At 28.6% G+C, this 21,865-nt stretch overlaps 1 protein-coding gene across 23 annotated transcripts; it reads right to left on the minus strand.

The window, feature by feature from the left end:
• Positions 1-6,624: 6,624 nt before the first annotated feature.
• On the minus strand, positions 6,625-16,025 carry LOC107434795 (putative disease resistance protein RGA1). Of its 23 annotated transcripts, none has more exons than XM_048473253.2 (11): positions 13,213-16,022; positions 12,363-13,016; positions 12,055-12,127; positions 11,648-11,906; positions 10,740-10,840; positions 9,139-9,193; positions 8,992-9,035; positions 8,388-8,460; positions 8,206-8,305; positions 7,406-7,766; positions 6,625-7,036 (listed from the first exon to the last, which is right to left on the minus strand). In XM_048473253.2, exons 1-4 carry the CDS (start codon positions 15,872-15,874, stop codon positions 11,858-11,860), a joined length of 3,438 nt encoding a protein of 1,145 aa, XP_048329210.2. In that variant the 5' UTR covers positions 15,875-16,022; the 3' UTR covers positions 6,625-7,036; positions 7,406-7,766; positions 8,206-8,305; positions 8,388-8,460; positions 8,992-9,035; positions 9,139-9,193; positions 10,740-10,840; positions 11,648-11,857. The 23 variants fall into 23 exon arrangements, with proteins under 23 accessions (XP_048329210.2, XP_048329209.2, XP_048329218.2 ...); XM_048473252.2 differs by having other exon boundaries at positions 8,206-8,313; XM_048473261.2 differs by lacking the exon at positions 8,206-8,305 and having other exon boundaries at positions 7,406-7,726.
• Between the last annotated feature and the right edge of the window lie 5,840 nt (positions 16,026-21,865).

Here is a 21,865-nt window from a genome sequence, read left to right on the forward strand (position 1 = left end):
TTACTTTTTTTCAACTATAAAATTTAAATTCAAATGTATTTATATAATTTAATTCAAATTCAAATATATTTATATAATATTTTCTATCTATGGAATTCAAATTCAAATTTATTTTCTTATTCTTTGCAAATAATTAATTTTTCTATATTAAATCATTTTAATATAATTAAATTATATTTATTATTATTGTTATGATTATTATTATTATTATTATTACCTAATTAACAATAATTTGGATTAAAAAAGAAGTATATATATGCATACCATATATATACAGTTTCACTACCATATGTGTCGGCTTGTATATTATGATATAGATCAATATCAAATTATATATAACTTATGGTGTGATGTATATATTTTATTTTAACGTTATATATAATTTGATTATGACCAACATTTAATGTGCATGACAATATTTATTATAATAAAATTTTATATATATAGAGTAATTCTACGGTGCGGATTGCACCAAAATCCAATACTTTTTAGAAAAAAAACATCGGTTTTGTTGTATACACATATATAGTAAAACTGATACTTTTTGAAAAAAGCATCGGCTATGATGCGGTCCGCATATTGATGGTTTGCACCGTAGAATATTCCTATATTAATTGTTTATTTAAAATTTATTTTAAAACAAAACTTGATTTTATATATATTTGGGTACAACCATAAAAAATAAAAAAAATTTATACTTTTTCAATCAATTATTTAATATTATAATAATAAAAATAGATATTTTTGAATACAACCAATAAAGGTAAAAAATTTCATGCTTTTAAATAGCTCATCCATTTGGTACTGATTAATATTTTAATAGAATTATAAATAGTAAAAAATAGGTGATTCTTTGTATTGATGATTTTGGACATAATTTGGAATGATAATATGCTAATATATGACATAAGACTCTTACACTTTTATATATTATATAGATTTTTATCTATCTAATTTTTTCCATCTATGAAATTTTTCTATTTAATTTTTTTCATCTACGAAAATTAAATTCATATTCAAATTCAAATATATTTAAACAATATTTTTCATATATAGAACTCAAATTCAAATTCAAATTCAAATATTTTTTTTAATTCCTTGTAAATAATTAATTTCCATATATGAAATGCTCATAATTATTATTATTGTTATTATTTATCTTATAAATATATTTCTACCTTATGACGTGAATTATTTATGGAATTAAAATTAAAAAATATTTACCTATTTAATTTTTTTATTTATAAAATTCAAATTCAAATGTATTTATATAATATTTTTCATCTGTAAAATTTAAATTCAAATTTAAATATATGTTTTGATTCTTTACAAATAATTAATTTTCCTAAGTTTAATTATTATAATATAATTTAATTATATTTATTATTATTGTTATTATCATAAACTAATTAACAATAATTTGGATTCAAAAAGAGTTATATATATATATATTTCCGTTATTATATGTGTTAGTTTATACATTATGATACGGATGAGTATCAAATTATATATAACTTATGGTATATTGTATTATAACCTAATATTATAGTATAGTATCAAATTTTAATCAATTATCTAATATTATAATAATAGAAATATATATTTTTTAATACAACCAATAAAGGTAAAAAAAATTTATACTTTTAAATAGTTATTCCATTTGTTACTAATTAATATTTTAATAGAATCATAAATAATTTAAAAAAATATTATTATTTTTTTATTGATGATTTTGGAGGAAATTTGAAATGATAATATGCTGACACGTGGCACAAAACTCTTCTATTTTTATATATTATAAAAGTATATAATATATTTAATATATATATATATATATATAATTTTATAAAAATTCTTATAAATGTGTTTATAGGAATAAAAATTGTATAAAAATATATAATTTTTATATATTTATTATTCAAATATATAATAAAAAAGGGTAATAGCTGCATTCTTGGGGATTGATCTCCAAAGTCTTCCCCCATTGGCCCGAATCTACTTAATCAAGATCTGATCTTCTTAAACCGTCTATCTAATATAATAATAAAAATATATATCAATTGGTAACAAAATAATATTAAATAATTTATTTTGAAAATAAATCTTATTTTGCTATATTCAACAATTATTATTTATGATATTATATTTTTATATCCAAATAAAAATATATTTTTATTAATTTTCATGTAACTATATTTGTATAGGTAAAAATATTTAAAATATATTTAGTTAAGGAAACTATATATATGCAAATACATTTTACATATTTAACTTATTTGATAAATAAAATAAAATTAAATATGTTGTTTATTTTAAATTTATTTCAAAATTATTATCATATGTCATTTTGATAGTTATTGATAGTTATATAAAAAATTGATTGAATATATATTTGGTTATAACATAAAAGGTAAGATAATAAATAAAAATAAAAAATATGCTTTTGGAGGGAATTTAGAAGAATGGTATGCTGACACGTGGTGCATACTTTTCTTTTTTTATATATTATATATATATAGAAAATATAATATAAATATATGTTGATATGGATATAGATTCTAAAGTGATTTATTAAATTACGTTATGAATTCATAATTCATAATTCCCAATATTATTGGTAATTAAATAGAAAATAAACTTTTTCAATTCCAAGCAATCAATTCACCAAAAATGCAAACAATTTCAAAATATTTTATTAATAGAACTTCAAAACATAAAAAATGCAAATAATTTTAGGGTATTTTTATTAAATATAAAATCTAAAATGTAAAATTTTTATTAAATAATTTTAAGAAAAAAGACTGAATATATTTTTTTTCTTTACATGAGTTCTTCTCTCTTCAATGATAAATTAAAATGAAAATTATCAAATTTATATTTCATAAAAAATAACAATATAATATTCAAAAATCCAATATAATATTTAACCATATATATATATATATATATTATCACAATTTTAAGATTATCTTTTAAAAGCAACTTTAAATATATATATATAAGTCATTTTTAAGCATTTTTCCTTTGCTAACATATATGTATATATATATTATATTTAATATATATATACATATATCTATATAGTAAGTACTTTTTGAAAACTATTAAAAAAATATGTTATCTATTTTGAATTTTTTAATAAGGAGATTAATCTCATTGTTAATTATCGTATGTTAATTATATTATTTTACAATGAGATTTCATTTTTTACATATATGTATATGAATATGTATTGGTATATACAAATTTTTATGAAATATCCTTTAATAATAAGAATATCTTCTATTATATACACTTTTTTTATCTTGTATTTTAAAAATTAAAAAAGAAACCAAATAAAAATATCAATTTTATTATTAATTACCACAAATGAAACCTTATTAGTTTTATAATAAAATAAATATAACAAAACAATAAAGATATTAATGTACAGATTATACAAATAAAGAAAACAATTTTATTATTAGTTACTGCATATAAAATCATATTATTTTACAATAAAATAAATATAACAAACCAATAAAGATATTAATATATAGATTATAAAATCTTTATTTAATATTTTTTTATTCCGACTATCTTTTTTTTTAATTTTTTGCAAATAATTAACTTTTTTTATTAAATCTTTATAATATAATTTAATTACTTTTGTTGTTGTTGTTATTATTTTTATTTTTGTAACCCCTATAAATATATTTTTACCTTGTAAAATAATTTATTATTTTAATAAAATAAATATAACAAAACAATAAAGATATTATTATATAAATTACACAAATAAGGAGATCAATTTTATTATTAATTATTGTATATAACATTTTATTATTAATAATAAAATAAATATAACAAATTAATAAAAATATTAATATATAAATTATAAAATCTTTTTTTATGTTTATGTGTGTGTGTGTGTGTGTGTGTGTGTGTGTATGTATCTATATTCCGCATGCTGATTCTCTACCACAATATTGCTTTGCAATTATATATATAAGAATAAAAATAATTCACAGAATAAAAATTGGAATTTTTGGAGAATACAAATAATTTTATTAGACCAAAAATTAAAAATATTTTGTTATGCCCAAACCAAAAAAAGGATTAGACTAAAATATCAAAATAAATATTAGACCAAAAATTAAAAAATAAAATAAAAATTTTTCTGGTCTAATTTTTACCATAATTCATTTTCAAATATAAAAAGTAATTTTTTCAAAAAAATTTAAAGAAATAGATTTGTTATTTTCCATTTTACATACCCAAAAAAAAAAAAAAAAAAAAAGAAGGAACCAAAATGGCCTAATTTTTCCTTTTTGTTTTTAAAAAACATTTCCATTTGACCAAATGAGTTATATACCACAATACAAATAAGGAAATGAATATGGTCTATTTTTCCAATTTTGAAATTTTTTTTTTCAGTTTGAGCAAAAACTAAACCATTCAAAAGAGAAAAACAAAAATTAGACTTAAAAAATAAAACTGAGGCCAATTTTCCATTTTATTTTCCCCTTTTGTCTGCGTTGGTTTATAAAATGAATGCACTAATATATTTTCAATTTTTAAAAAATTTTGATTTTGATTTTTTTGTTTTTAGACAATTTTTATTTTGGTATTTTGGCTAATTATTTTTAATTTTTGATCTAATAAAATTATTTTTACTAGATCAAAATTTCCATTTTTATTTTAAATTTTATTTTTTGGCCAAATTTTAGATCAAAATATTTAGTTATGATTGTGAGTATTTTAATTTAAATAAAAAAGGAATGGATACAATTTTTCAAATAATAAATAATAAATATATTTTTTATAAAAAATATTTTTATTTTTAAATTTTTTATCTAATTTTTATTTTGACAATTTAGTGTTTTTTTTTATTTTGGAATAAAAAATTAGTTGTAATTTTTTGTTTGATAATTGTTTTTAGGCCGTAAATTCCAATTTTATTTTAATTTTAATTTTTTGATTTAATTTTAGGTTCAAAAATATTTAATTATGATTGTGGGGATTTTAATTTAAATGAAAAAAGAATGAATACAATTTTTTAAATAAAAATCCATGGATATAAAATGGAAAAATAACAAATGTATTTTTTTCAAAAACTTTTTTAAAAAAATATTATTTTTAAAGATATATTTTTATTTTTTTATTTTCAATCTATATTTTATTCTAGTATTTTGGTCTAATTTTTTTGGTTTGGGAGAAAAAAATTATTTTTTAATTTTTGGTCTGATAAAAATAATTTTATTAGACCAAAAATTACAATTTTATTTCAGTATTTGCTTTTTAATCTAGTTTTAAGTCTAGAAACGTTTAATTAATGGTTGTGGCCATTTTAACTTAAGTAAAAAAGAAATGGATAGATTTTCCAAATAAAAAACCATAAGTATAAAATGGAAAAAAAAAATTCCAGGTTTTTTTTAAAATATAATTTTTATTTCTGAAAAATAATTATGATGTTAGTACTGTTAATTTGCTTTTTGATCTAGTTTTCACAATTTGGATGGTTAATGTGCAAATAATTTAATTCCCTCTATGTTATCGACAAACGACATCTATCACAAACTCATATAGTTAATGTGCACATTTATGTTGGATAGGTATTCGAAAATGCTGACTGTTATATTCAAGGAAGAAAAATTGCCAATAGGAATTTTGTATGGAAGGTGAGTGTCTCTTGTGATTTTTTTTCTTATTACATTTGTTATATAAATTATAATCCTTATTTTTAAATTATATCTTAATATTTGTTTTGGTTTCTGATTATTTATATTACAGGTCACTGGCTTTCTGCTTTAGTCTTGGATGCTTTGTTCCGTCTTTGGCAATTTTGATGGCGCACTAACATAAATTGCCTATTTTCATGGCGAATGCATATCTGTTTTCTGATGACAGACTTCAAAAAGAGAGTTTTTAACCGGGCATGTCATATTTTGAAATTTATAACGAGTGAAAGGAAAACTACATCAATTGGCCAGTGGTATCTTGACCAATTAATTTTTGAATGAAGAGTTTATAGAAGTTGCTGTACATTTTGAGTCGAATTGTGTTTTATGATCATGCTATATTCTGTTTTTACTTGTTAGACTTATTTTTCAGTTTTTGAACCAGCTATTCTTATGTTCAATGGTTTATATATTTAATTAGTGCAATGCATGCATATCATAAGCACATTTCAATAAGCACTCCATCAACTTCACTTTATTTTTTTTTAATTTTATTTTTCTAATATTTAAAATTTATTCTCTGTCATTTTCCAAAGAAAAATGTTGAATACCAATTATGAATTAAACACTTTTAACGTTTTTTGCTATTATGATACATTATCGTTCGGTTGATTTATTTTAGAAAACAGTGAACAGAAGTTAAAAGAATTAAAACAAAATTATGTTTTCTAAATTTTTAGCTTTTACAAAAGGATATTTATCGTTGTTTTTTTTTTAATTGTTCTATTCTTTTATGAAATTCAGATTTGCAACAATTTCAATAGAAAAATTGTCCCCAAAACGAACAGTTTTTTTGGGGGCAAATGAACGAAATACTAACATTGAGAATTTCTAGAGGCATTATTAGTGATGCATAGAGCTCGTTTATAATCCAGAAACGAGAAGATTCATATGTGGCGAAAACTTTATTGAAAAACCGAAAAACATAAAATAAATATAAGAAAATAACTTTCCTCCTCAAGTTGAAACTTTAAAAATCTAAACTCGTCAGACTAAATTTGTGAGAAGTTTTGCTTGTTTTAGACATAGCCAAAGTGATTGGGAAAAGGTAATAATGAAGAATTTGAACATATATGTATAACATCTCGAGTTTTGCTTGTTCTATCATCATTGCAATCAAGCATTGCATAGTCTGCAGGCAAGGGCCCAAAAGCAGGATTCAGACCTGGTGCCTGCATGCCTCGCGCACCCACACTTCGTCCCATGCCTCCACACCTGCAGCAGCACCGCTGGTCATTGATCTGGTGTCAGAAGTCTCAGCTCCAATAGAAGTAAGCTTGGAACGGCCGCAACATGAGCATAATATGCAGGGGGAACTGCCAAATAACAGAACAAAATTCAATTAGAAAGCTTATTCCATTGAGAAAATAGGAATAACAATAGATTTAGGCCAGTCTTGAGAAGGCACAACCTGTCTTGCAAACACAAGTTAAAACACAAGAGTTTAAACATACAGCCAAAGAAGAAGAAACACTCATATTCAAGCGAAAAACAAAATTGTGTATCTCATAACAGACAGAAGCAACAGTCTCGCACATTTGGACAGAAATTAATGCAGAACCAGTTATTTACCCTTCTACCATTCACCATTTTCTAGAAAAAATTTCCTACCAAGAAACAGCAAGACATAGCACCTTCAGAAAACATAAAGACAGCCAATTAGCAACACAAGTAGATATACTTACCCATGGTGCACAAAGACAGCGCTTCAACCCAAGCAAGCTTTTCACTGATTTTAATGCCACCTCTCTGACATAATGGTGCTTACGGTAAGCATTGTGATGAACGGTCTGTACAGGAACCATTTCAATAGAGTACGCCAGATGAAGGTTAAACTTTTAAGTGCAAGAAATAAGCTCCAGGAATATCGTACATCAAACTCTGTTTTATTCCCCTGCATAACAATCTGTTTCTCATTCAGCCTCTTAGAGTACCTCTGACACTCAACATTTTGTTCCCCATGACTTCAGAGTCCTCCCAATAATAGAAACATGTCAAAACTCCCCCTGTCTCCCAACCGTGCATGCTAACATCAGTATTAGCCTCCTAGAATTCAAAGATATGAACAATCATCACCTACACAATCCATACGCCGTTGCCTTGTCTACATTTCATTACCGTGTACCATATATATCCATAAAGAACAAATAAAATATAAAACATTAAACCAGCCGCCTGGTTCTTCCTATTTCGTAATTCAAGTTGACAGGTGTGATTCAAGGAGCATATCCATGTTAAAAGTGAGATTTCTTGTCAAACTAATGAGTAGGCAATATATGTACATATATATACATATATATATATATATATATAACTTGTATCTAGTAACAGCCAGAGTTACAAAAGAAGAACAACTAAAAGAGAAGAGTATTGCAATAAACATACTGTAAATATATAAAAATCATAATAGATAAATTCATAGCAAAATATTTAAGACAATGCTAATGAATGGACTCAAAGATAAAGAATAAACCACATAAACTACCTCTGCTCTCATATAATTAGCATTATTATCTTTTGAGTTCTTCATTCATTAGCATGGTCTTCTTCAATATTCTTCCACTAACATGGTTGCTCGATGGTTGCTGAAAGTCTACAACGGTTGCTCAATGATGATTGTGGATCCAACATTGAAACAAAACAGAAAGAGAAGGTACAGAGTCATACATGCTCCCTTTTGCAATAACATATTTCAACAAATGTTAGAGAATCCATGTCCCCCAGAAGCCACAGGATAATCCTGAAATACATTAAAATAAAATAAAATAAATCAGAAATGAACTATTTATTGTAGAAATAATATTGAATACACTACAGTTTGAAGGTACAGAATCACTCCTAGAATGACGCCATTAAGGGAATCAATGATTTGCAATGCAAGTAAGCATTAGAAAACAAATGACTGACACAAAATAGAAAAGGAGTTATTTAAAAATTCGCAGAGTAAAGCATAATGGATTCCTTCTTTTCTTTCCATATGGCTTTAGCTTGCGGTGTAGTAAACAAATAAAAAATAAACAGCTCATCACGAACATGAAAGGGCTTGCAAAATTTGGGAAGTGCATGGCATTTCAGTTGAAGTCACACTAGAAAAAATAAATAAACAAATAAATGGCTTTCACAATTCTGTTTCAATCTTCATTGTGCTGCTTTGGTCACAGAAAGAGTGCAAACTCAACACGTTTTACATCTATTTTAATAAAAAAGCTAAAACAAATAATCATAGATTGGAGTTCATCAGAAAGAAATAAAAGCAAGGATCCATTCTCACATTCCTTCTGCTGAATTTTTGTATATCTTCTTTCCTGGCAGTCTCTGTAATGACAAGAACAAACAACTAGATGTTACATAATGTGAATGGTAAAATAGAAAAGGAAAAAAGCAACATATATACATATATATGCAAGTATATATATACCTCCATGGCCTCTGGCCTCTACCAAATCTTCAGTGCCATCATCTGCTCTGAGTGACTGCATCATAGTGAATCAAGTTGTACCATATTTAGTAAATCCTTAAGTTTGTGTGCCCAAAGCATATATATCCTGATTAGTATAGTAATCATGCTATAATAAGTTGGAAGAAAAACTCCAAAGATATTTCTGACTGGTAACTAATTTTCCTAGGTGTATTAATTATATTCATCTATATAAAAAATATCCATTAACTGAGATTATTATGCTTACTAAGGGTGAGGAATGCAAATGACATAAGCTCTTTATAAATAAATGACAAGAATAAGCAGCTGCATGATGCATAATGTGATTATCTCTGCCATATCGTCAGAAAATATACACATATATATAGATACATCTCCATGGCCTCTGCCAAAATCTTCAGTAGCATCTGCTCTCTCTGAGTAACCGCATATAACAAGTTCAATTTTTTGTCTGTTGTATATATAAAAATTGTAGTTTATACACAAACTATTAGCTTTAATAATTAAGAGGAAGTTATTGTAGTCTAAAAGAGAAACAAGATTAATCAGATTGATACCAGAAAGCATCCAATTCAAACATGCAGGACTTAATCAAGTTGTAATATATAACAATGAAAAAAGAAACAAAATTACTGCAAATCAAGCTGTCCCATATTTTTCATATAAAGTCAAATTTTCTGGGAAAACTGATGAGCAGCCAGGAGTACAAAGAAGAAGAGTAATCAAGTGACAGCAAATGAAGTTGTTCCATCTTTCATACATCAACTTAATATGTGTGGCTTGAGGCTTATCACTGTAAAGTTGAATTTTCTTGGAAAGCGGATGAGTAGCCAGAGATATAAAGAAGAGTAACTACTAATTATATACATCTACAATTTATATCTATTTGCTAATGTAAAAGACGTTAAATTTGATGAGACTCAATCAGAGATAGCATATAAGCCAATAAACCCAACCAGATCCTAATGCATGAAGAAGTCAAAGAACAAGATGAAATATGTACCCTAGGAGAAAATCATTAAAAAAAAAAAAAAAAAAAAGCAAAAACAAAAGCAGATCATTAATATATGGGATGGTCATTAAAGACTAATATATGGAAGTCAACTTTTACAACCAAATAATGCTACAATTGAAAACAATATAATAGATCCAATAAACTGTAAAACCTTGTTAAAATAAAGAGCAATAGCGAACAAGAAGCAACTCTGCATCATAAATGATTTGGATCCAGTGATTAGTTCTCTAAGCATAACCAAACTAAATGAAAGAAGACAACAAAAATAAGAAACAGTAGGAAATGTACAGACAAATTTATCACCTCTTTATTTTTAGTAAATCCTTAGCATGTGTATGTATCCTTGACTAGTATAGTATATGTGGCATGATAAGTAGGAAGAAAAACTCCAAAGATATCTCTGACTGGTAACTAATTTGCTTAGTTCTTCTAATTATATAAATCCATATAAAACATCCATTAACTGAAATTATTATGGTTATTAAGCGTGACCAACGTAAGTGATATAAGCACTTTATAAATAAATGACAAAAATAAGCAGCTGCATGATACATAATGTGATTACCTCTGCCAAATCTTCAGAAGATATACTCATATATATACCTATGGCCTCTGCCAATATCTTCAGTAGCATCTTCTCCCTTTCAGTAACTGCATATATTATGTCTGTTGCATATATATAATAGTAGTTTACACACAAAACTATTGGCTTTAATAATTAAGAGGAAGTTATTGGAGTCGAAAATTGGAAACAAAATTCAACAGAATGATACCAGACAGCATCAATTCAAACACGCAGGATTTAATCAAGTTGTATTATATAACAATGAATATTACAGCAAATCACGTTGTCCCATATTTTTTGTAAATCAACTTTATATGTATGGCGAAAGGCATATCACTACAAAGTCAAATTATCGAGGAAAACTGATTAGCCAGGAATACAAAGAAGAATATTTACTATATACTTTAGAAGAAAATCATAAAAAGCAAAAACTTTATTCTTATATATTCACTAGTTACTATATACTAATTATATACATCTACAATTAACCAAACCAGATCCTAATGAATCAAGAACCCAAAATCAAGATGAAATATATACTTTAGGAAAAATCATAAAAAAACAAAGACTAAACCAGATCACTAATATATGAATATCCATTAAAAACGATTAACCTTGAAAGCGTCCTAGATGACCTTTTACAAACGAATCATGCAATAATTGAAAACAATCTAAGAGATCTAATAAACTGTCACACATTGGTAAAATAAAGAGCCGTAGTGAGGGAAAAGCAACTCTGCATCGTAACTGATTCAGACTCACTGATAAGTTTTCTAAACATAACCAAAATAAATGAGAGAAAACTACAAAAATTATAAACAGGGGACTGAACAAACAAATTGCAAAAGTATTCACAAATGCATGTTATTGGCAGAGAAAAGTAGGAAATGTACAGAAAAATTTATCACCTCTTTATTTTGAAAACCAAGGTCCTCAATTTCAATTTCATATCTTCAACTAAGAAACATTTTATTGCCACAAATTTTCAGAACCCTCAAAACTGCCACCTTAGAGTAACTATGCAAAATATCACAAGGTTTTGCGAAGTGCAGTGCCATCAGCTCGGCTTTCTTATTCTGAATCATCACTCCAGTCCCCACCTACATCTCCTCTCTCATTCAACTCCCTCCTCTCTCACCAACCCATTCTAATATCAGTGTTAGCCTCCTGGAATTCAAAGATACAAAGAACCATCACCTACACAATCCATAAGATACAAAGAGCCACCATCTACACTATCCATGAGCATCATATGGTAACAAACAAGGCACAGTAAAACCACAGGAAAACAAACAAGCCATGATTATTCATTTACCTTCTCTTTAATGCTTGGAAAATTTTTGCAGAATTGAAAAGCCCACAAGTTTTTGGAAAGATGGATTTCTCTTCTGCAATATAAGTGCAATTTAGAAGCTCAGGTCAACAAAATTATAAACAAAATAAAGATTTTGTATTCCGTCATATACAAAAAAGTTGAATATATAAGAATATAATGAATTGTTGAAGGTTAATTAGTTTTTCCTATTTGTCATGAACTAATTTAATTAGTAGTATATATCAAAATGAACATGGAAAACATATCTGAATTAATGTGTACAAAACACAGAGTTTTAACATACATACCTTTTATCGGCTCCAGCTCCAGCTGTCTGATGTGGGAAATCTTAGGCCAATAGTCGCCCTTATCCTCTCGGCATCTTTCCAATAAAATGGGACAACTTCCAATTTCCAGTGTTTCTAAAGAGGTGAGGCAATCGATTCCTTCAGGCAGCGACTTCAACTTTGGGCAGTCCCAAATATCTAATCTCTTCAGCGATTTGAGGTTGCTGATATTTTCCAGAAGAGCCTCCAAATTTTCACATCCATAAAATTTGATTTCTTGGAGGGTAGTAAGTTGTTGAAGCCCTTGAGGCAGAGCAACTAGTTTTGGAAGTCCAGCCAACCGCAACACAGAGAGGCTTTGAAGGTGTTGCCACATAATTGCATCACTACCATCATCATTTGGCATCTCTAGCTCACTGCACCCATGAATCCTCAATTTTTTAAGTGAGGTGAGATGGTGAAGACCTGGAGATAAGGATTGCAACTTTGAACACTTATCAATCCTCAGATTCTCAAGAGAAGTGAGTCTTTTGAACCCATCCGGTAGATGCTGGAGATCCTTAATGCCATTGATGCGCAGCGATTTCAATTTGGATAAATGGTAGAAGAAGGATTCGTTATTCATTGGAATCGATTCTCCCTCTAGAATAACCTCTTCTCCTCCTGAAAACTCCGCTGAAAATACGTTTTATTTGGATTAGTCAGTTGATATAATTACAGTTATTAATTGTTTTATTAGTATTATTTTTCTTTTTTGGAAACAAATTGTAGTGCTATTATCATAAATTAATTAATTAATTAATTAATTATATCTAAAGAACATGAAAGCATGTATAATAAACAACAAAAGCTTATTAAAAAACAAACATACCTGATTCTGAAACTGGAGACAAAATCAGCTGTTTGATGTGGGAAATCAAAGGCCAATAATACCCAATATCATCTCGGCATCTCTCCAATAAGATGGGACATTTTCTGATTTCCAATTTCTCTACGGAGCCGATCCCTTCAGGCAGCGACTTCAATTTGGGACAATCAACAATATATAATCTTTGTATGTAGATGACATATTCCAAAAGAAACTTCAAGTTTTTACATCCAGTAATTTGAATTTCTTGGAGGGTAGCAAGTTGTTGAAGCCCCTCAGGGAGAGCAACTAGTTTTGGAAGGCCATTCAACCTCAAAACAGAGAGCCTTTGAAAGCGTTGCCACGGAATTGTTGCATCACCACCACCATTTGACATCTCTAACTTATCACAAAACTCAATTTCCAATCGTTGAAGTGATGTGAGATGGTTAAGACCTGGAGATAAGGATTCCAATTTTGAACATCTTGATATGCTCAGCTTATCGAGACAAGTGAGGCTTTTCAACCCATCTGGCAAATGTTTCAGATCACCAATATCATGCATATTTAGATCTTCCAAATTTGACATATGATACGAGAAAAAGGATTCGTTATTCAGTGGAATCCATTGGTTTAGATCAAGACATCTTTTCTGGCTCGGTGGAAGTAGTGACACTGTTTGTAGATTAGTCAGTTGATCTAGTCCACCTGGCATATAACGTAAAGTGGTACCCAGATGACTCTCAATATAAAGATGTCGAAGGTTGACCAGTTTTACAATGTCACTCGGTATTTCTCGAAGATAGTTGCAATAGGAGAAATTTAGTGTTTGCAAATTTTGCAACCTTGTAATAGAATTGGGCAATGCCTTCATGTAATTCCTTGAAAGGTCAAGATACCTAAGATGCTTCAGATTACCTATAGAATCAGGTATTATCTTAAGATTTGAACATTGAAGATCCAAAGTGCGTAGAAAATTACACTTTAGAATTGATTTGTCCACCACCCTGTATCCATGATACCTGTGCTCATCATATTTACTACGAGGGTGAAAAATTGTTCGAATCCTTTTTGTATTAACCGATAAAGCTTGAACCTGTTGCTGTGAATCCAAAGAAAAATTGAATGATACATGGCGAGTTCTTTCATCACTTTTTTCATCATTTGAACTTAATATAAGATTTTTTTTTCCGGTCACGGATGTTGCAAGGTCGTGCATACAATCATGCATCTTGCATTGTGTTACCTTCAAAGAATCATCATCAATTTCAACAGCTTCAAAAAAAGATCTATAAAGTAAATCTTTAAAATGTTGATAACCCATGTCCTCCAAACATTGATTATGATCATCTGATAACTTAATAAATCCTTGAGCCATCCAAAGATTTATTAGCATCTCCACATTGAAAATATAATTTTTAGGAAATAAGCTACAATAGCCAAAACAATGTTTCAAATGTGATGGGAGATGATCATAGCTCAATTTCAATATGGATATAACATTTTCATGATATTCAGATACCATTGATAGTTCCTTTTCTTTGAAAGATGACCACTCTTCATGTTTTACGGAATATAACATACTTGCAATTGTTCTTAGAACTAGCGGGATTCCTCCACATTTGTTCATAATCTTCTTTCCAATTTCAAGAAGGTCGCGATCGTTTGGCTCTTGCCCTTGCATAAAAGCCAATTTTTTAAACAAAGACCATGACTTCTCCTCATCTAAGATCCCTAAAAAATAAGTTAATCCCTCCGGGCCATTAATAATTTTTGCAATCATTTTATTACGGGTGGTTACTATTATTCTACTTCCACTGGCACCATCCCTTAACAAGCTTTCCAACTCCAACCATTTTTCTCGATTTTCAATACCCCATACATCATCAAGGACAAGGAGGTATTGCTTCCTTTTTATTTTTTTTTCAAGGTCTTTTCGCAATTGATACATATTTTTTCCCTCATCTTTAACTCCAGAGTTAATAATTGCCTTAACAATTGACTCCACGTGAAAAACCTTAGGTACATCTACCCACATTATGGGCTTAAAGTGGTCTTTAACCCTCACATCTTTGATAACTTGTCGTGCAAGTGTTGTTTTTCCCAGTCCTCCAACACCAACTATGGGGATTACACCTATATTTTCCTCAGTTTTCATTTCAAACAAAAGTTTTATGATTTTCATTTTCTCAGCATCTCTTCCAACAACATCTTCTACCCTAACTGTGGAAGTCACTACGTGAGTCTCTTGAAGATCTACATCTAAGTTGAACTTATGCCGATCTTCTGCAATCTTATCTAGTTTCTTTGTAAGATCTCTGATTTTTTTTCCCATCTTGTGCCGAAAAGCTAATTGATTTTTTGTTGAGAAGAAAGTTCGTACCTGCTTGGCCATTATATTCCCAGTCATCACCTGTCGTCGCAAATCTTCAGTAGAGAACTCGTCCACCAAGTCATGAGCTTCATAGACAGCATCTTCAAGCCTCTCGAGCCATGTTTTGATTTGTTCACTTTGCACTTGTTTCTTTTCTGCATCAGCAAGTACACTTTTGATAGTTTTAATGGTGTCTTCAAGTTGGTGAAGCTCATCTTTAACGCCCCACAACAAGGCAATCTCTTTCACAGCAGCTTTACCCAATTGGCCTGTGATTCCTTCTGCAATGCTGGAGAGACCTGCTTCTGCCATTATATTGGAAACAAAAGAGAATAACTGTTTAAAGCTTGGAAACTTAAGGGAAATAATAATGCTGTGAGAGATATGGAGCTTCCCTTTACAATGATTTATAGGGCGTTTGGTGCTTATTCTGCTTCATCAATATAATGAATTGTAAAGTAGAATCAATTGGATTAAAGTAAATAAAAGAATTCAAGCATACTGAGTGTGGGTAAAAAAGTATATGAAGGTGATCCTTCCAAATTTATATGTCGGCCACTTATATTAACTAATTAATTATGAAAATAAAAATAAAAATAAATAAATAAACAAAAGCATGACTTTATTACCTATCTATGTAGGGTGGTGACCCACTTTTCGAAAGTAGGATATTGATGGATAAAGTTTTGTACAAAATATGGAGAGAGGAAAGGTCTTATGGGTGAGGCACGTGGATTCAAGTTTTGTGGATCTAACGCAAAATCTGAAAAAAGAGGACAACAATGAAAATTACTAAAGCACGTAGGGAATAATTTGGGGTTTTTCTTCTTTTCTTTTTCTTATTTTATGGGAGACTATTCTAGATGGAATCCAATATACTTTTTTTATCATTTATAATGATATTTTTTTATTTATAATAATTTTTTTTATTCTAATAGATCAAACTTTAAATTTTTCAAATATAAATATAAATAACTTATAAATTGATTCCGTGATAATTGGATTAAAAATTTAGATATATATTATCAATAGTTTTACGGCAGACCAAATCCAAAAATACACTAATTTGGATTTTGACATAGAAAATATAATTATGTTTTAAATAAAATTTGGTTTTTGACTTTGCAAAATATCATTATATTTTAAATAATTATTATCTCATTAGCAGATTTTGGATCAGGATAATACATATCCAACTTAAAGCTCCCTTTGCTGACAAAACAAAGAAAATACTTAAAGTGGGAGGAAAAGGTTATAAATAATTGAGGAGATAAAAAAAAAAGTTAAAAATATTTAATTGTTATCATTAATCAAAAAAACTTCAGCTATTAGAGATGAGTTTAATATTAGGGTTACACACACTTTGCCCTTCTAAAGTATTATATTTTATATATTTTACCATTTAAATTTTAAGAAGTATTACATTGTCACTGTACTGTATATTGTTTTTTTGTTATTTTACCGCAATTTTTCAAATAAATTTGGCACAAAATTAGACGAAAATATTTGTTAAAAATGAAATAAAATCGAATAAAGTTGTTTTTTACTAGAGTTACATTACTTATATGTGATTAATTTTATAAAATTTATATATCAAAATAAAATAATTGGATTAAAAGGCAAAAAAAAAAAACAATAATTAAACAGGTAAATATGATACTTTTAACATTTGGATGATAAAATATAAAAGTTGTAATAGTTCAAGAGGACTAAAGTATATGGAACCCTTAATATCATATGTAGCTATTAATTAACCTTCCCTTCATATGTAAGCAATTTTGGTTCTCACAAATATTTTTAAATAGATTAGGTATAATTTCAATTTAGGTGTCTAGAATTTTGAACTTTCATATTATATTAAGTTATTATTGATTTCAAAAACTATAGCTTAAAAGTAGGTATTATATCTAGCTATTGTTTAACACTAATTATACTAGCACGAACCTTGCAATGAGTTTCTAAACAATCTGATCTCCCTTTGTATTCTGTTCTTCAATCTGCTCACTCTTCCCTTTTTATTTATTTATAAATTCTGAAAAAATTATGCCTTATATCTATCAGAGAAAATACTGGGGACAGAAATAGAGTTAAAAAAAAAAAAAAAAAAAAGAACAGCGCACTTCATCCATTGCAAAGTCCTAAAACTACCAAATTAATTTATTTTCCCTGTTTTTTCCAGAGTCACAAAAGAGAACCGCACACTTGGATTCATTGGAAAGTCCTTTCTTTCTTCTTCTTCTTCTTTTTTTTTTTTTTTTTTTTTTTTTTAAACAAATTGTTCCCTTTTCAACTTTAGTTGTCAGCCACTTATTCTAAAATAACTTTATGTTCCTATCTATCCTTTTCAACTTTATTTGTCAGCCACCTATGTTAAAGCATGACTTTATGTTCCTATCTATGTAGGTGCGGTGACCCTCTTGGTGGCGAAAGTTTTGAGGAAAATGATGGACAAAGTTTCGAGTAAAATATGGTGCAAGAAAATGTACTAAGGCGAAGAGTTATGGTAGATTTTACGCAAAATCTGAAAATAAAGAACAACAATGAAAATCATTAAAGCATATAAGAAATAATTTGGGTTTTTTTTTTTTTTTTTGGGCAAAAGATTATAATATATTTTAGTTTGAGTTCAATATTTAGATAGAGACGTTTTATCAATGCTGTTACCGTGAACCGAATCTAGGAATACACTAATTTTTGGGATTTTGTCATAATTATATTATTTCAAATTTTTACTCTTTTGGATCATGACTACATCATATTATGAATTAGAAAAGAGGGGGATTTCATTAAGATCTAACGTTGTATTTAAAAAATTTTAGATTTCGAATTACAATAATTCTGATATTAAATTAAATCATTATAATTTTAAAATTTTAAATGATTAGAAAATGTATTTAAATTTTGTTTGAGATTGATTTTAAAGTTCTAAAATTGATTATTAAATAATTTAAAATTATTTTAAATGTTCGTAAAGTTTAAAAAAAAATTTAATTTTATAGACATCTGTATTTGTATAGAAGTTGTTTTTAAAAAGCAGTAAGTGACAAGCATGATATTATGATTTTTAATTATCTATAACTAAAATATCAATTTTAATCCTTATTAAAAAAATTAATATCATTTTATTCTAAATTTATTTGCATTCTACTGAACAATATTATTAAGTCTCTTCTACTAAATTTATTGATGCCGATGGATTTACGTTAAAAAATGATATTCCATTTTTTTTTAAAATTTTTTTGCTACGTTATCATAAGCAATTGTATGGTCGACATTTTTTATTCTTTATTTTCGTTATTTACTGTATTTTTTTTCTTTCTTTCTAGATTAACATTTATTATAGTTGTTATGAAAAAGAAAAACTATGTTAAATATTTAGTAATGTATGTTACACATAATAAAAAAAATAACAGTAAAAATAAAAAGATGATAATATATAATAACTTTTTAATTATTATATATAATGTAACGGTAATTAAATATTATTAGTTATTAAGCACTTAAATACTAATTTTGAAACATATAATAATTATTAAATAATAAATTATCAAATACTTTAATTGATTTTTTTTCAGCTAATTTTTTATGCAGTGTAACTAAATTTGATTTTTTAAAAGATATAAGAATAACAAATTAGGTCTTAATATTATATTTAGTAAAATAATTATATTTAATATTATATTTACTGTCTCACACTAATTATATTGAGGCAAACCTTTCATTGAGTATCTAATCAATATGACATTTCCTTATCTCTCTATATTTTCCATTCTTCAATTTGTTCCAATAATTCTTAATTTTTCCTTGCTTATTTATTTATTTACAAATCCTGAAAAAATTATACCTTAATTGTTCTCACAATAATCACATCCATAAATAAAGGATACACAAGTAGTAAGCTATCTACCTCATCCAAAAGAAATCTTTAAAACATGATCACCAGTTTTTTTTCTGAAACAAAAATCACCAGAAAAAAATTGAACCACCTTAGTTTCTTTTTCTTTTTCTTTTTTTTCTTTGTTTGGCTGAAAGAACCACCTTAGTTTCTTGAGCTAGGATATAATTAAATGGCATTGAAATCTAGGATTAGAGAATCCATGCATGTCTTCACATAAGCCACAAATAAATCTCAGTTATAATACAAAATAGGATTTTTTTTAAAAAAACAAAGAATTAAAGAATGAAAAAAAAAAAAGAAATAGTCGCTATAATGACCTATTTACCGTGGAAAGAATGTTGAATTTAGTATAATTTGAGGCATTAATATATGAAATTACGGGTTAACAATGCAAGTGATATATGCATTTTCAAAAGAAATGAAAGGCATTATTTTTATTCCTTAAAAATTAATGCACAGGTAAGGAAAAATGAATACTTGTAAAATGCAACAAAATGAAATAAATGCATTCCGTTTTCTTTTGTTTTTTTGTTTGCTAGGTGTCATATAAGGGAATAAGATATATAAACATCTCATCATGAATATGAAAGATAATTTACCTTTCCAAATTTAAAATGTTCAGCAGATTAATTTCTATCATTTATTTGAAATACTATAATTCCATCAATTATTAAGGACCTCTTAAATCAATTTCCTTGCACTGCTTTTATGTATCTCAATTAATTTGAGAATTTACATTGATTTCGATGAAGAAAATGTACATAGGCTGAGCCAATTGCATCGATTTTGGGCACTATTCCAACTTTACAAAGTTATTTTGTTTCCATTTCTGCTTTAGGAACACTTTGAAACAGCATATGAAATTAAAGTTTACAATATGATCAGAATGATAATGTGCAGTAATATTCATCACCATGATTAACGATATTACATTGCTATTTTCTATTAGAAATACTTAAATATTTTAACTAATATTTAGTTCACACACAATAAAATGCAGATTGATCAAAATATTAATGGTAAATATCTCCATTGATAGTTGGAAATTGATGAGAAAAAAAAAGAAGCATTTTCTTTATCTTGAAAATTTAATTTGAATACAAAATTTCAATATATTGATGAAAGTGATTAATATTTTTAACTAATATGGCATCATTGGACAGGAATGCTGTAACACCCCGTCCCAAATCGCACCGGAATCCGTGTACGTTGACCGAGGTTGACTGTTGACCGTTGACCAAAGGGGTCAAAAGTTGACTTTTTGACTCGGTGGGAATTTCGAGATGACTAGGGCACCGTGGCGAAGTGCACGATGCCACGAGTTCGTAGACTGGTAGCACGTCGAAAACGGAGCTACGGTTTGAAAGTTATGGACGAAACAAGTTGCGGTCCAAACTGTCCAAGGAGTGCTGAGGTTGACTTTTTGTTTATGGGGAATTGAGCTTTGACTCATGCATGGTTGTGAAGTGCTCGTCGATACGAGTTCACAGACTAGCGGCACGCTCAAAACGGACATCCGGTTAAAAAGTTATGGACGTTTGAAGTTTACCGGATACCGTATTATTTTAATGTTTTTGGGTCGGTGAACAGTGAAATGCCACGTGTCAACTTCTGATTGGTCCACGTGGCATGAACAGTGTCACACAAGGGTTTTTATTTGTTAAAATTCTCGGGGAAGAGAGAGAAGAGAGAGAAAGAGAGAGAGGAGAGAGAAAGAGAGAGAGAGAGCCACCGCCGGCCACCGGATTTTGCCACTGTTCCGCCCGAGTTACTGTACACGCACCGGACAGAAAGCTTGCCCACCTCATTTCCGGCAAAACCTCCAAATATCACGGCGAACGGCCGCCAGACGCGCCCGGATCGGACGTCCGAAGTTTGGCGGCGATTTTTCCCCTCCACCGCCGGCCACCGCGAATCGGCACTGTTCCGGCCATTTTCCGGCCACACGCGCCTGACAGCCTTGATCCTCTCCTCAAGTCCGGCCTACCCACCAAAAATCACGGCCATCGGACCACCGACGCGCCGGGATCGGAGCGTTTTCCGGCGAGGGGTCGAAAATCTTCAAACGGTGATTTCTCCGCCGTCCGACCTCCGTTTTGCTCACCGTCGGTCCCGTTGGATTGCTCTCCTCACGATCTACAAATCTGCAAAATTTCACAGCAAACGGCCACCGTCGGAAAATACTGTTCCGGTGACGGTTGCCGGTGACGTGGCGGCCCGCCGGAAATTACTGTTCCGGCGAGTACCCGAAAATTCCGGCCAGCTCCAGTCCGCAGTGTTCGACCTCCTGAACCCAAATCCGACTTCCGTTTCCGCCAATTCGCAACGGTTTGGGAGAATTGCGGAGCCGAAACTCGAAAAGCTTTCCGGCGAGATTCCGACCCCGTCGGGTTCGATCACCGGAA

Source organism: Ziziphus jujuba, chromosome 2 (genome assembly GCF_031755915.1).
Source record: "Ziziphus jujuba cultivar Dongzao chromosome 2, ASM3175591v1".
In the NCBI taxonomy this organism is placed as follows: Eukaryota; Viridiplantae; Streptophyta; class Magnoliopsida; order Rosales; family Rhamnaceae; genus Ziziphus; species Ziziphus jujuba.